At 40.6% G+C, this 16,304-nt stretch overlaps 1 protein-coding gene across 1 annotated transcript in view; it reads left to right on the top strand.

Moving 5' to 3' along the window:
• Window positions 1–15,757, top strand: part of sec23ip (SEC23 interacting protein) — a 126,117-nt gene extending 110,360 nt beyond the window's left edge. The window contains exons 18-19 of the mRNA XM_078564771.1: window positions 2,622–2,741; window positions 14,671–15,757. Coding sequence (XP_078420897.1) covers window positions 2,622–2,703 — 82 coding nt within the window. The 3' untranslated portion in view covers window positions 2,704–2,741; window positions 14,671–15,757. The remainder of the gene's footprint in view (window positions 1–2,621; window positions 2,742–14,670) is intronic.
• Window positions 15,758–16,304: the final 547 nt, after the last annotated feature.

Consider the following 16,304-nt stretch of genomic DNA (forward strand, 5'->3'; position numbering starts at 1 on the left):
GTTAAGTAAGTTTTTTAAAAATATATTTGTTGGGATGTGGGCATCGCTGGCTAAGTCAGCATTTATTACCCATCCCTAATTGCCCTTGTTCAGAGGGCATTTAAGAGTCAACCACCTTGCTGGTGGCCTGGAATTACGAGTAGGCCAGACCAGGTGAGAACAGCAGATTTCCTTCCCTAAAGGACATTAGTGAACCAGATGGGTTTTTACAACAATCTGCAATGGTTTCATAGTCATCATCAGACTTTTAATTCCAGATTTTTATTGAATTCAAATTTCACCATCTGCCATGGCGGAATTTGAACCCAGGTCCCCAGAGCATTATCCTGGGTCTCTGGAATGCTAGTCCAGTACAACACCACTATGCCACCGCCTGATTATTAACACAATACAATAGCTTGTACTTGTAGCCACATTAGATTGCACTAGCGAAGAGGTGCTTGGCATCAGCAACTGGCAGAAAGATCCATGTGAAGAAACATTTACTATTGTACCATTGAACTCCAAACCAGATGGACCTGGTGTGAATATTAACTTCCATAATATAATTTTTTACCTTAATTGTGTTTATCCATTTTTAGCACTGGAGAGGATGATTCATTGAATACAGAGGCTGGTCAATAGCTCCACCATCTCCAGCACGATGCTGCCACAAAACACATCTTCCCCTCCCTGTTCAGCAATCTGAAGAGACTGTCCAGCTGTGACACTCTGGTCCACTCCTCTATCACCCCCAACATGCCATCCCCTTCCCACGGTACCTTTCTATGCAAGCAGAGGAGATGTAACACATGTCCTTTTACCTCCTCTTCACATCCAAAGCCTCAAACACCCCTTCCAGCTCAAGCAACGATTTACGTGTATTCCTCTCAATTTAGTATACTGTATTCACTGCTCACAGTGCGGTATCCTTTACATAGAGGAAACCAAACACAAACCAGTTGACCGCTTTGCAAAACATCTTTCAGCCCGCAAGCATGATCCCAAGCTTCTGGTGGCCTGCCATTTTAATTTTCCACCTTGCTCTCAGGCTGATAACTCTGTTCTCAGCCTACTGCAGTGTTCCAATGAAGCTCGAGGAGCACCTCAGATTTTGATTAGGCACTTTACAGCCTTCTGGAATTTCAAATGATAATCTTTGCCGTCCCGTTTTGTTTCCTTTCCATGTGTTTCCCTTAACCATTTTTTTTGCTTTTGCATGGCAGCTGTTAACATACTGGCATCCTCAAAGTAGAGAGTATTTCACTTTTGGCCATTCCTCATGTTGAATTTCAACAGACTACTTTAAGGCTGCAGGTCTCAACTGATAGGTCTCAACCTATCCTAACAAATGCCTAGTTATGCATTTTCCAGCAAGGCCCTTTAGTCCGTGATCATAGAATGGCAATCCTGGGATTGCATTCTTCTCCAGGTATGCCAAGTTCCCAATCTAAATCAGCTAATTTAGCAAAGAGTGGGAATTTTTCAAGGATTTCTGGGATCTTCCTGGTCTATATATAGATACAAAAGACTCGAACTTATATAGCAGCTTTCACAATCTCATGTTGTGTCAAGGTTCTTTACAACCAACGAAGTATTTTTTTGAAGCATAGTCATTGTTGTAACATAAGAAATAAACCAATGCTTCTGTTCAGGTGCACTTACCAACTGAATCCTAGAAGGAAATTAGCCAGTCAAACTTCAGCAGTTTTCTTTGGTACAATTGCATTATTTCCAGTGAAGGTAAATTACCTGAAAACATAGCCAGAATGCACAACCACAATAGAAATTAAAATAATGTTGATATTTTGGAAAGTATACAGGCTGCTCATATATCTAACTTTTAGTTTGTCCAATAAACAGTACCTTGAAAGTAAGGCAAACTTGCCACTTCAAATCCCCCTAACTTAACTACTACTACTTTTCTTCTTTCGTATGGCTGGGTATAGTGTCAGGAGTGGAGGTGTATCGCCATAATACCTCCTCCTTATTTATGATTCAGGCATTGAGTTGTTATGTGTTCCATTGTCTGATCTGGGTGACCACAGTCACATGCAGGAGAGTTTTAATTTTCCATTTGTGCATCACGTTTCCGCATCTGCTGTGGTTTGTATGATGCTGTTTAGGAATGCCCATGAGCTTTGTGAGAGGTCGAAACCAGGGATCTTCAGTATCAGGTCTTTCACAAGGTGTTTGTTCATGACTTCCTGTGAAGACCATTCATTTTTCCAAGCTTCTTCAGGGTTGAAATCACATTGCCTGAAATTGTGTGCATGGGTCTAAAGGAGCTTACGTGACTTCAAGCGAAGATGAGGAACATTACTAATGTTTAATGATTAAACTTCAGAACATGTAAGCCTGGATAAATCATGTTTTTGCATTAGCGTCAGTGAATAATTTTTCTCCCATTTGAAGGCTTTTTGCGCCTCGTCAGAGCAGATGCCTAAATTGTTCTTGATTTTTAAATGATCATCTATAATGATTATAAAAATTAATAATATAGAATGAAATGGAAAATGAAACCATATTTCCATGTAAACATTTATCACTGGCTTAAGCTAAAATGCACTCTTCACCCTTTATGTATTACCTTTGTCAAATACTCTTATTCACTGCTAATATTGTATCATTAACTTCTATAGGGAATCAGAAGACACTGCTTTGCTGTTTCTTAAAGAAATTTACAAATCAATGGACATCAGCCCTGAACAGCCACAGCATTGATGGCCATAGGCTGTGCTGTATTTACCTCAGCAACATTGGTAAGCTTTGGCTCATTATTTGATATTCTCTTTGAATATTTTCTTTCGATGGTCTAAATTAATATTTAAATTTAAGCCAAATAATTCCTAGGTGCCAATAACTTAGATTTTATTTCTGCATTAAAATTTGTTTAAACAGTAAAATGTACAACATTTTTCAAATTGTGAAATAGATGATAAAATGTAGCCTATTTCCATCCATAGAAACAGCCAAGTTTGTTTGGAGGAAAATAGGATTGGTATTTGTAATGAGAAGAGAATTCAGAAAGTGAAGCTTAAGAATTTCAGGGCCAATTGGATTTGGAAGCTGATTGGAAAACAAATTTTTTAAGCACATGAAATATGAATGTGTTTCCATTGAACAAATTGGATACCAAGACAGACATTAAGAAACATGTCAAATTTGAAAAGACTTTAGTAACGGTCACTCTGAGTCTGATCTCAATGTTGACATAGATGGTTATAAAGGCGCATTAACAGAAGTATGTTAAGTTCAGGAAAATGCATAACACCTTATGAATTCAGACAATGTAGTTTTTGAGTGGTGAGGGAAAGCTGATGGAATCAGTCTTGTGGGAGGCTGTGGAACATCTATTGAGCATATTAATGTGATTTGCTGGACCAATTTCACATTGAAAAGCTGAAGATGCTAAAGAAGGCCTAAAGTAGATGTGTGTAAACCTGGAGACATGAGACAACATTTAGGAAGATCCAAATACATTTTTAAAAATTGGAAAATGTTAGTATTAAAATTGATGCTAGCTTCCTCACAAGTTAATTATCTGCTTTGTTTGGTCTAATTTATAAAACAGTTCTGGTGTAAACTGTTGACCGTGAATAACAAATATAATATCCAGATTTTTTTGAGTAACTAAATTGGGCATTTAAATATCATTTATAATACAGGAGGAATTGCAAATACCTTGCCGTCGCAGTGTACCTGAACTGGAGATAAAACTGATTTAATGTGGCAACCCAAGTTGTAATGAAAATCTTCTACTTTGCAGAATATCAGAATGGAACAGTGGGAAGAAATCAAATTAACTGGTGGTGATTTGTGTAATTTGGAAGAATCTTGCAACACATTGTGTCTCAAAATGATAAAATCATTTGAAAAAAAGGATGGGAACCTTAAATGAATTTACTACCCTGATCCATAAGTTGTACTCTAATACCACAGTTATTGCGATAGGGACTCTTAATTTAGTCAAAATAAAATTAAGAAAGATGTAAAACAGGGGATACCCTCCTTTCTCTATGTTGTTGTTTAACATTGCTTGTTGACTTCTATTGAATAACTTGAAAAAGAACATTTTGGATTTTTAATTAATTGTTCAGAACCGAAAGTCAGGGTTGCTGCCCTCCATCTGCTGATGTGCGCATTCAGGCATGACCAGCATCTTAAAGATATTGTAATCTTTTGGTGCTAAAATAATTCTGGAGATCAATATCAAAAAGACCACAAATTTAATTTGGTGCATATGAATATGGTAAATTGGTCACTGAATAAAGGAGCAGTGTAATGTAACTTGTACAAATAAAGCATTGTTTGGGGTTTAGAATTGATCCATGGATGGATCATGCATGAATGGAGAAATAGGAAGCATGGATCTATAGCTTAGAGGGGATCCTCTAAAGCTGTTGCAGAAAGTATTATAACTCAAAATTGTCATGGCCCCAACACTATTTATATGTAAAACAAAAACAAAAATACCTGGAAAAACTCAGCAGGTCTGGCAGCATCTGTGGAGAGGAGCACAGTGAACGTTTTGAGTCTGAATGACCCTTCCACAGATGCTGCCAGACCTGCTGAGTTTTTCCAGGTATTTTTGTTTTTGTTTTGGATTTCCAGCATCCGCAGTTTTTTGCTTTTATCTTAACTATTTATATGTAATTATTATCAAAGTTTCACAATGTTGCACAGGAGTATCAGCAATGAATGTTATCTATCAGGTGACATCACAGACAGTATTATATTAAAGAAACAAACAGGGGAGATGTTACTATCAGAGTTTTTCAAAGTTGAGAATGAAGATGAGATCAACGTACAGTGGCGTAATGGTAATCCAGAGGCTCAGGCTAATGCTCTGGGAACTGGTTCAAATCCCACCGCGGCAGCTGGTAGAATTTAAATTCAATTAATAATTTCAATTCATTAATCAATAAAAAAGGAATGAAAGCTAGTCTCAGTAATAGTGACCATGAAACCATCATCAATTGTTGTAAAATCCCATCTGATTCATTAATACCCTCGAGGGAAGGAGATCTGCCTTCCTTACCTGGTCTGGCCAACATTTACTCCAGACCCACAGTAATGTGGTTAACTCTTAACTGCCCTTGGTGTTCAAAGTCTGTTGGTCTCTATCTTGATTATATTCAACAACTGAGTATCCACTGCCTTCTAGGATAGAGAATTCTAAAGATTCACAATCCTTCAAGTGAAGAAATTACAGATCATCTCAATCCTAAATGGCCAGTCCCTTATTCTGAGATTGTGACCTTGCCAAACCCATTGAAAAAATGTATACCACAATGAGATCACCTTACATTCTTTTAAACTCTAGGGAAAATACACCTAGTTAACTCAATCTCTCCTCATAGAACAATCCCCACTTTCTAACAGTCGGTCTAGTGATCTTTCATTGTACTCCCGCTCAGGGAAATATATCTTTTCTTGGATAAGGCAACCAAAACTTTACACAACGAACAGGCAAATCCAATATTCTCCATAAGTGCTCTTGAATGTTGTCACATCCAGTCGTTGCAGATCAACAACTGAATAAAGTAAACAAAGTGCTGAGCTATCCTGCCAAATATGCAGAGTTTGAAGTTGAGGCTATCATGCTAAAGCTGATTTGATTTGTCTGTATCTTAAATACCATGTTCAGGACTTGAATGTCTCCTATGTGCCTCTGTCACCAGAAAAGAAAGGCAGGAAAACTTATAAAGGTATGTAAGAGGCTAATTAGAAAAGTAAATGTTAATCAAGAGCCCAGATTAAAATACAATTGCTGGACAGAGAAGAATATTGACAAGTTCAGAACTGATGTCAGAATATGTTTCTTCTCATACCTGGAATCATCACCTAGGTAGGACAATGGAAGCAAAAACCATTTTGTCATTGAAGATGCAGTTTTGTGCTGTAATATAGTTCAGTAATAGGTTTCTAAGGGTACAACTCTAAATGGATGCAAGATCTGAGGAATCTGGGTGTGTATGTGCATGTCGTTGAAGGTGGCGGGACAGGTTGAGAACGTGGTTAATAAAGCATACAGCCTCCTGGGCTTTATTAGTAGTGGCATAGAGAACAAGAGCAAGGAGGTTGTGTTGAACTTGTATAAAGCACTAGTTTGGTCTCAACTGCAATATTGTGTCCAGTTCTGGTGCAACACTTTAGGAAGGATGTGAAGGTATTGGAGAGAGTGCAGAAAAGATTCACGAGAATAGTTCCAGGGATGAGGAACTTCAATTATGAAGAAAGATTGGAGAAATTGTGTTTTCCTTGGAGAAAAGGTGACTGAGAGGAGACTTGATAGAGGTATTCAAAATTATGAGGTGCCTGGACACAGTAGATAAGTTCCCACTTGTGAAAGAGGGCACAGATTTAAAGTAATTGGCAGAAAAAGCAAAAGTAATATGAGAGAGAACTTTTTCACGCAGTGAGTTGTTACAATCTAGATTGCATTGCCTGAGAGTGTGGTGGAGGCAGGTCCAATCAAAGCATTCAAAAGGGAATTAGACTGTTGTCTAAAAAGGAAGAATGTCCAGGGTTATGGGGAGAAGGTGGGAGAATCAGCAATTCACAGTGCCATTTGGAGAGCTGAGGCAGACACAATGAGCCAAAAGGCTTCTGCACTAACAAATTTGTGATTCTGTAAGGAAGGTTGAGCTATCTGGGCCAAATGTCCATCTTTCTTTAGTACTTTTCTTTGAAATTACTTCATGGGATGTCCACTATTATATTTTATAAAATAAATATACAGTAAGAAATAATGAAAGGTTTTGAAATATCCTAAAACAAATGCTACTTTGAAGAATAATGAAATCATAATGAGCTAATGATCCTGCTCTGATAGAACTAGTTTATGCAAATTTGTATTGAAGGTAAAAAAGAAAAAGCATATACATTCATACAGTGCTTTTCATGTCCTCAAGATATCCAAAACAGCACAACTAATAAGGTACTTTTTGGAGTATAGCCACTGTTGCAAGGAAATGCAACAGCCAATTTACGTACAGCAAAGGTCCTCCAACAACAATGAGATAAATGGCCAGATAATTTGATAGGGTCAGTTGATGGATAAATATTTTATCAGGATAATAGGAGAAATCCCCTACACAAACAGAATTACCTGGAAAAACTCAGCAGGTCTGGCAGCATCGGTGGAGAAGAAAAGAGTTGACGTTTCGAGTCCAATATGACCCTTCAACAGAACTGAATCCCCTGCTGCTTTTCAAACAATGCTATGCGTAGTTTAACATCAGTTTGAGAGGGCAGACAAGACCTCAGTCTAACGTATCATCTGAAAGATAGCACTGCCTCAGTACTGCATTGAAGTGTGGGCTTACATTACGTGTTCAAGTTTCAGGAGTGGAGCTTAAACCTATGACCTCCTGATTCTGAGGCCAGAGTACTGTCATTGAGTCAAAGCTGACATCTGAACAGGTATTGACCTTTGGCAAAAGAAAAGTTCAATTCATTCATTTTAATTGATGATTTTACCTTCCCTGACAGATCATTTCAGACAGAATAAATGAAACTCCAGTTAATCAGAATAAATCAATCAGTCAGTGTTCCAAAATTCTAATTAGTTGGGTCTTGTGTTTGAAATGCTGATTGTAGTTGTATAGATTTAGTAATTAAACTATTTTAGCCTCTCATCTTTAAAAAGTTGAAAAACTTTGACAGTTTCTGTTGATAGAATTTGATGAAGTAGCTATAGGTTTATATCCCTACATTAGAGCAGTGATAACACTTCCAAAGTACTTCATTGTCTGTAAAGCGGTTTGGGATGTCTTAAGGTTGTGAAAGGCACTATATAGTTCTGAAGAAGCCACATTAGACTCAAAACGTTAACTTTGTTTCTCTCTCTACTCTATGTCTGCCAGACCTGCTGAGTTTTTCCAGCACTTGCTGTTTTCTATTTATAGTCTTTTTAATAAGTATAATTTTATATTGCAACAACTTCTTACAAGTGTGAGGTTTATATTATTATGTTTTAATAATTTGTAAGATTAACATGGTTTAGGACTGTATTTTTAAATGTAGGTTAAATGAAAGGAGTCTTGTGACCTATACTGGAGTCTGACAGTAAACCTGGCTGGTTTAGTTGTGAGATCAAAAGGAGAGTCATATTGTGTTATTGAAAGGGAGGTGACAAATGTTAACACCTGGGGACAATGATAGCTGTTTCTAAGACCACAATGAGAAGATCCTAAGTCTCCTAAAACCCAGAAAGGTGTTACTGGTATCAAGTTGTAAATAGTTGTGATGGAACCTGACCCTTTGCTTCTAAGATGAAAAGCAGTGGTAATTAGTGATAGCTGATTACCATTTCTGCTTGGATACAGGGCTCGTGTATTTCCCGTTGCCATGGAGAGGAGGGTAGAGGATGCTATTTCGAGGTCAGATTACAGGCTTCCCTATAAACCCAGAGATATTACAATTGTAGTTTTGATATTGAATGATTGGTAGAAAGAGAGCAAGAAGATAGATGGAAGCCAGGCCTGTACCTTAAAGAGAGAAAATGCTGACTCTGTGGTTCAACAAGCAGAATGCGGTTGGGATCATGCACCCAGTTTGAAACCGTAGTTCGTGAGGAGTTAAAATGTGGCTGGAAGGTTCGCCTAGCTTAAGCTAAAGGGAGAATCCCTAGGGAAACCTCTCATGGTGGAAGACAGTGTTGGGAAAGGAAAAAGAACAGAAGCAAACCCTTGAGAGCTGTGAAACACTTTGGATTGGTTCCAGGAGAAGTGAATATCTACTTGAGACTGAGTAACGTAACAAAAATGGGGTTTTTGGTTGTCAGTAAAAGGAGAAAAGTTTGTTCGGTTGTTTAAGCGTGTGTTTCCTATGAAAAGGAAATGGTGTTTCATTAATAGTGCTTTGTCTTTAGTCATTGATATAGTAAAAGTACTTTTAGGAGATCCTGTGACACAGTGGGAGCATCCCTACCTTTAAGCCAGAAGCTCCAGGTTCAAGTCCCACCCCAGAACTTGATGGCCATAGAAGGCGTGGTCATAACGTGGCCAGACAGATTGATTATCAACCTGTAAATTCCCCCAATACACCTATGGCAGGTGGTAAGAGCAGGAGAGTTTCCTGGTCAGGCAGAACTGTGGGTGGCTGCAGTGCAACAGAGTTAAAAGACTCCACGCACAAGTTCTTGCTACAGGCCATTATTCCATGGTTCAAATTTCTCTTTAAACTATTAACGGTCTCTGCGGAGATTATAATAAAGTTGAAAACAATTTGTCAAAAGCTGTAGTACATGAATTATATATAATTAATAAAGACTCCAGGCATGCTGCAGGGAATCTCCAGTTTTGGAATACCTTTGGAATATTTAACATTAATCATAAGGAAACAGCATACACTAGCTTATGAAGTAAATCCACCAGTTGGTTTGTGGTGAGCCATGCAAATCAGGAAGGTCCCAGGTTTGATTCCAAGCCTCATTTGGGTCAGTTGAACTTAGCCACAATGGCTGTTGGAAACTAGGATTGACTGCAGTGCCCCATTGCATATGAGAGATAAAATCAGCCACACTTTCTCCTAATTAAAGTCCAGGGATGACCTAAAGCAGTTTTATAAAGACATTTGGACAGATAGGGAGCACTCAGTGCACAAGAAAATCAGCTTTTATTGCTGCAAGCTGGACCATTTTCAAAGTAAAGCTTACTGGCTGTTTCAGGACATCATGCTGTGGCTTAATGTCTTTGAAGTCGCCTCCGTGCTGGATGAGAGGGAAAATCTGTGTACGCTATTTGTACCAAAGTTGCAAACAGTCATATAAAGGCCAAAGGAAGAAATTCCCCCTCTCCTGCCCCATACAGAGCGACTGAAATGAGCCAATGGCAAAGAAATTCAGGGTAATTTTCATCCCCAAACCACTGGTAGCGTACTACTTGTTGTGGAGTATACCTGCAGTTCTCGGTTAGCATACCAGCACTTTTTCACCAGTGCTTTATTAGATTGGATTGCCAGCTCCTGATTTACACTGTTAGAACTGGCTCCCTTATCTCAATGACAAAATTATAGTCCCATTCTTTCTCCCTACTGTGATCTAAGCTAAACCAGTACCAGTGTTATAACTCCCCATTTAGACACAGTTCATTAATTACCTCCTTGAATAGCTTCAACATTTCTTTTGTTGCATTTAACTATATTAAGCCAACCGAGAGAGAATTATTTGCAATTCTGCTTTGAGTTTGGAAAGCTGATGAGCAATTTCACCAGTCTATCTCAGTTTAAATCAATGTTGATTGTTGAAGCTATTGCATCATGAGGTGTATGTGATAATGTCACAAGACATGCATAGGATCATTGATTTAATTTCAGAACAGTTAAAAAATTCCCTCAATGACCAACCAGTCATACAGTTTAAATTTCGATTTTTACCTGCCTTATTGCAAAATGCGAGGATTAGCCTCACTCTACTTGGCAGTTTAGAGCTAAAACCACACATATTTACGTTGTGGCCTGACACCTGAAATTTTGACATGATGCCTCCAGATCCTGGGGATTTAGCTTAGGCAGGTACAGTGTAATCACTGGTCTCAATCTGCCAAACCACTTCCCTGAAACACTGAAGCTGGTATGTTTGAGTGCACCAGTTAACACTTTTTTATTCCCTAATATAACATTGACCATGTAGACACTCTCCATTTTCTGGGAGCCCTATTCTTGTTTGCCCAAACCACCTCATCTGAAAGTTCTGGTAGGAACAAATACCTTCATTGCTTTCCATTTCTCTCCTGGTGTTTGACAAGGTGTTTACTAAAACCTGCTTTCACAGCCATATTTCCTTTCTCAGTGACTGTCTCCGTCTCCGACTTACCCCACGTGGATTTCAACTGAAATTCCAACCCTCATGTTTCGAACCCACCCAGGATTACAGGTTTCTCCGGGACATAAAACGTTTCTCGGACTGCTGTTCCCATTGCATTCTGAGATCCACACTCAGTGCCATGCACCGCCATATGAACACACTCGACCTCTCACTCCAGCAGCACCACCGCACCCTTTTTCAAAGCTGCGCGTGCCCCCAGTTTCATTTTATTCTTCGTCTCATCCGACGCCTCAACAAGAAACTTTTTCTCTTTCTCTCAAGTGCTAAGGAACGCAAGCTCCAACAACTCATCGACACCAACACCCATCTAGGACCCTCCACCCCTGCCTGTCCCTCCGTCCCCACCCCATCTTCCAATCCCAGCCCCGGCCGTGTATTCACTATATCCCCTGACCTTCCCCTCTCCGACGCTGAACGTTCAGTGCTCAGCAAAGGACTTAGTTTCATACCCTTATGCCCTCCTCTCAATGAATTTCGGGCTCGGCACGATGCTGAACTCTTCTTACGCCGTCTTCATCTCCGTGCTCACTTCTTTGGGCAGGAGTCCTCTCCCCGTTCAACTATCCTTTTACCCACCTCCTATATTCTCTCTCCACCAGGACCCCTCCCTCTGGATTCTTACCTTCTCTTGATCTTTTCATTGAGAACTGTCGACGTGACATTAGTCGTCTCAATTTCTCTGCTCCTCTCACCCATTCTAATCTGTCTCTCTCTGAACTTACTGCACTCCGTTCTCTCAGGTCCAACCCTGACATTGTCATCAAACCCGCTGACAAGGATGGTGCTGTTGTTGTCTGGCACACTGACCTCTACCTCGCGGAGGCTGAGCGTCAACTCGCAGACACTTCCTCCTACCTCTCCCTGGACCATGACCCCACCACTGAACATCAAGCCATTGTTTCCAGGACCGTCACTGACCTCATCTCCTCTGGAGATCTTCCTCCCACAGCTTCCAACCTGATAGTCTCCCAACCTCGGACGGCCCGCTTCTACCTCCTACCCAAAATCCACAAACAGGACTGTCCCGGCAGACCGATCGTGTCAGCCTGTTCCTGCCCCACAGAACTCACTTCTCATTATCTTGACTCCCTTCTCTCTCCCCTTGTCCAGTCCTTTCCCACCTAATCCGTGATTCCTCTGACACCTTACGTCACATCAACAATTTCCAGTTCCCTGTCCCCAACCGCCTCCTCTTCACCTTGGACGTCCAATCCCTCTACACCTCCATCCCCCACCAGGATGGTCTGAGGGCCCTTAGCTTCTTCCTCGAACAGAGGCCCGAACAATCCCCATCCACCACTACTCTCCTCTGTCTGGCTGAACTTGTTCTCACACTGAACAATTTCTCCTTTAACTCCTCTCACTTCCTCCAAATAAAAGGTGTGGCTATGGGTACCCGCATGGGCCCCAGCTATGCCTGTCTCTTTATGGGGTATGTGGAACATTCCTTGTTACAGTCCTACTCCGGCCCCCTCCCACAACTCTTTCTCCGGTACATCGATGATTACTTCGGTGCTGCTTCATGCTCTCGTCGGGACCTGGAAAAATTTATTAATTTTGCTTCCAATCTCCACCTCTCCATTATTTTCACATGGTCCATCTCTGATACTTCCCTTCCCTTCCTTGACCTCTCTGTCTCAATTTCTGGTGATAGACTGTCCACCAATATCCATTACAAGCCTACCGACTCCCACAGCTACCTCAACTACAGCTCCTCACACCCCGCTTCCTGTAAGGACTCCATCCCATTCTCTCAGTTCCTTCGCCTCCGTCGCAACTGTTCTGATGATGCTGCCTTCAAAAACAGTTCCTCTGACATGTCCTCCTTCTTCCTTAACCGAGGTTTTCCACCCACGGTCGTTGACAGGGCCCTCAACCGTGTCCGGCCCATCTTCCGCGCATCCGCCCTCACGCCTTCTCCTCCCTCCCAGAAACATGATAGGGTCCCCCTTGTCTTCACTTATCACCCCCCCCAGCCTCCGCATTCAAAGGATCATCCTCCGCCATGTCCGCCAACTCCAGCATGATGTCACCACCAATCACATCTTCCCTTCACCCCCCCTGGCGGCATTCCGTAGGGATCGTTCCCTCCGGGACACCTTGGTCCACTCCTCCATCACCCCCTACTCCTCAACCCCCACCTACGGCACCTTCCCATGCAAATGCAAAATATGCAACACCTGCCCCTTCACTTCCTCTCTCCTCACCATCCAAGGGCCCAAACACTCTTTAAGTGAAGCAGCCTTTCACTTGCATTTCCCCCAACTTAGTCTACTGCATTCGTTGCTCGCAATGCGGTCTCCTCTACATTGGAGAGACCAAACGCAAACAGACCAAACGCAAACTGACCAAACGCAAACTGGGTGACCGCTTTGCAGAACACCTGCGGTCTGTCCACAAGAAAGACCCAAACCTCCCTGTCGCTTGCCATTTTAACACTCCACCCTGCTCTCTTGCCCACATGTCTGTCCTTGGCTTGCTGCATTGTTCCAGTGAAGCCCAACGCAAACTGGAGGAACAGCACCTCATCTTCCGACTAGGCACTTTACAGCCTTCCGGACTGAATATTGAATTCAACAACTTTAGATCTTGAACTCCCTCCTCCATCCCCACCCCCTTTCCGTTTCTTTCCTCTTTCTTTTGTTTTTTCCAATAATTTATATAGATTTTTCTTTTCCCACCTATTTCCATTATTTTTAAATCTATACATTTTGTGCCCTGTTAGTCTTTCCACCCCACCCCCACTAGAGCTGTACCTTGTGTGTCCTGCATCCATTCTTGATTAGCATATTCGTTTAGATAATATCACCACCTTCAACACCTCTTTGTTCCTTTGTCTGTGACATCTTTTGATTATCTGCTCCTATCACTGCTTGCTTGCCCCTACAACCACCCCCCCTCCCCACTTCTCTTCTTTCCCCCCCTCCCCACTTCTCTTCTTTCCCCCCCCCCACTTCTCTTCTTCCCCCCCCCCCCACTTCTCTTCTTTTCCCCCCCCCCCACTTCTCTTCTTTCCCCCCCCCCCCACTTCTCTTCTTTCCCCCCCCCCCACTTCTCTTCTTTCCCCCCCACCCCCCCCACCCTCAAAACCAGCTTATATTTCACTGCTGCTAATATTACTCAGTTCTGTTGAAGGGTCATGAGGCCTCGAAACGTCAACTTTTTTTTTCTCCGCCGATGCTGCCAGACCTGCTGAGTTTTTCCAGGTAATTCTGTTTTTGTTTTGTGACAAATAACATGGCTGTCTGTCTGCAATAAATTCATTCTTGGAAGCAACCTTTTCACAGGTTCATCTAATGATGGGAATTGCAATGTTACCCTGTTTAATTGCATCCTTCAATTTAAAGATTAATTGGTACTTGCAATGTGTACTGTTTCCAGATGTCTTCAGAAACATTATTACAACTTAGAAATCATCCTCCATTGGAACTATAAAGAATTCTTCTAGTATAGCACTTTGGACTGCAGATATCTAGACAGCTTAAAGTGATGTTGATGATCATTTAGGTATAATTAGAATTATTGACTCCATGATTCTTGCATCCTTCATATCTGGAGCTTCTATTGATTTTAATGTAAAAATGCCATTGCCCCAATGTGCCTGCTTATTTCTTTGATATTTTGTAATTGACTGGTTTGCTACAGAAAATGATAATCTAAAAGCATAAATGGTTTAATTGTAAAACTATCTACCAACAATTGCACTGCATGACTATGTTACTGCCCAAAGCAGGAATTCTTTTGCTCCACTCAGTCGACAGCTTCTGGTCAATCCCTGCATAGTGTAAAACATTAACTGGAGCGCTGTTTTGTGTTACAAGTTGAATGTTTTTTAACTGCTTTGTTTTTTTTGGCAGGTCATCTGATACACCATCAGCTCTGCTGGACACAATGTGATTTTAGACCCTCGTATGAGATCAGTAGTTGCATCTTTTATCTTCCTACTGGGACAACAGTATTTATACAGTCTGCAATTATTCAACAATACAAACAACTGACTCTAAAGAAAAAAATCTCACTTTGAAAAACTATAACTTTACTTGATTGTCACCAATTCAGAAGTGTCTTGTGTTAAATTAATGAAGCAATGCAACTGATCCTTTGAGAAAGCCTCTGTTCTGATTTATTTGCTAGCTAAGCTATTCATTAGTCTCCTGAAATCACTCCTACATTGTTTTCAGGATACCTGCTTGCCTGGAGGAGGTGATGAAATGTACATTATTCTCTCCTCTTGTTCCTGTTAACTCATTCCATCCACTGTAGAGTTCATTCACTTAATCTGCAGTGGTTTACTTCAGATAAGTGAATGATTAGGGTTTACAAGGGTGCATCTTGAATTAGGCCACCCATGCTTCTGCCAAATGTAATGCATTTTTAAATATATATTTCATTTGTTAATTTGCAAAATATTTTAATTTTTATTAATTGTTTTCTGGCTTATATAAATAGTAAATATTCTAATATCTAAATTGATTGCACACTGTGAATTCAAGAGGCATGCCTTGCATGTACTGTACTGTTCAACTGCAAAAAAAAAAGAAATTTCATGCTACGAAATTAATTTGCTTGTCAAACTATAATGTACATTGGATCCCCACGCCCTCAGAAGAAATTCAGTTCCCTCTTTTCAGATGCACCCGAAATGGTGACGATAAGGTTTTTCTGGAATACAATGTACTATACATTGTTACAAAATTGCAGCAATTGTCAGACTGATATGTGTAGTTTCATCCCCACACAGAAAGCTTTAAGGTGGACCGAGCTCAATTTTCACCTTATATAAAATCCAAATAAATAGCTGCTTCAAACCATGCTGCTGATGCTGCCATATACATGATTTTTGGGTTTCATAAGCTTTGGTGATGTTCTTTCAGGCCAATGACAAAATTGGCTGATGATACCAAATGCATAGAGTTGTAATGAAATAAAGAACTTATATTGTGATCAATGATATGGAAATCACTGATGATTGTTATTATTTTGGAATGGAATTTTGTTATTAGACCTCAGCAGACAGAATGTACTACTTCATTTGTTATGTCATTAAGGTAGCCAGCAGTTGTTTCCCTTACAGTATGATATAACCAAGCAACTGGTTAATCAATTAAATACCAGGCCCATGAGGAAACCTTTCAGTTGTCTCTTTCTTCCCTTCTTCCTAGCTATGGCACAATTTAGCCATCCTGAATTCCCTCTTTTCTCTCTCTCTCTGTCAGTCAGTTGCTGCTTGCGTAACAAAACCCTGACAGTGTTATGTCCAGATGATTCTGAAATTTTGAATGTAGTCTTCTTGCCAAACCCTGGAGAACTGGAGATAAACTTTTCTTCAGACAATCAAGTGTGCTGCATGGTGCTTACGATGTTTTCTGTTGGATAAAGCTTCGATCTTAGGACATGTTATGAAAGGTCCTGGGAGAAACAATAGGCTCCATGCAAACAACAGCCCTTTACTTCGGCAGCACATTGCTTTTATATTTTCCTGCACACTTCA

This window comes from Cetorhinus maximus, chromosome 20 (assembly GCF_964194155.1).
Source record: "Cetorhinus maximus chromosome 20, sCetMax3.hap1.1, whole genome shotgun sequence".
In the NCBI taxonomy this organism is placed as follows: Eukaryota; Metazoa; Chordata; class Chondrichthyes; order Lamniformes; family Cetorhinidae; genus Cetorhinus; species Cetorhinus maximus.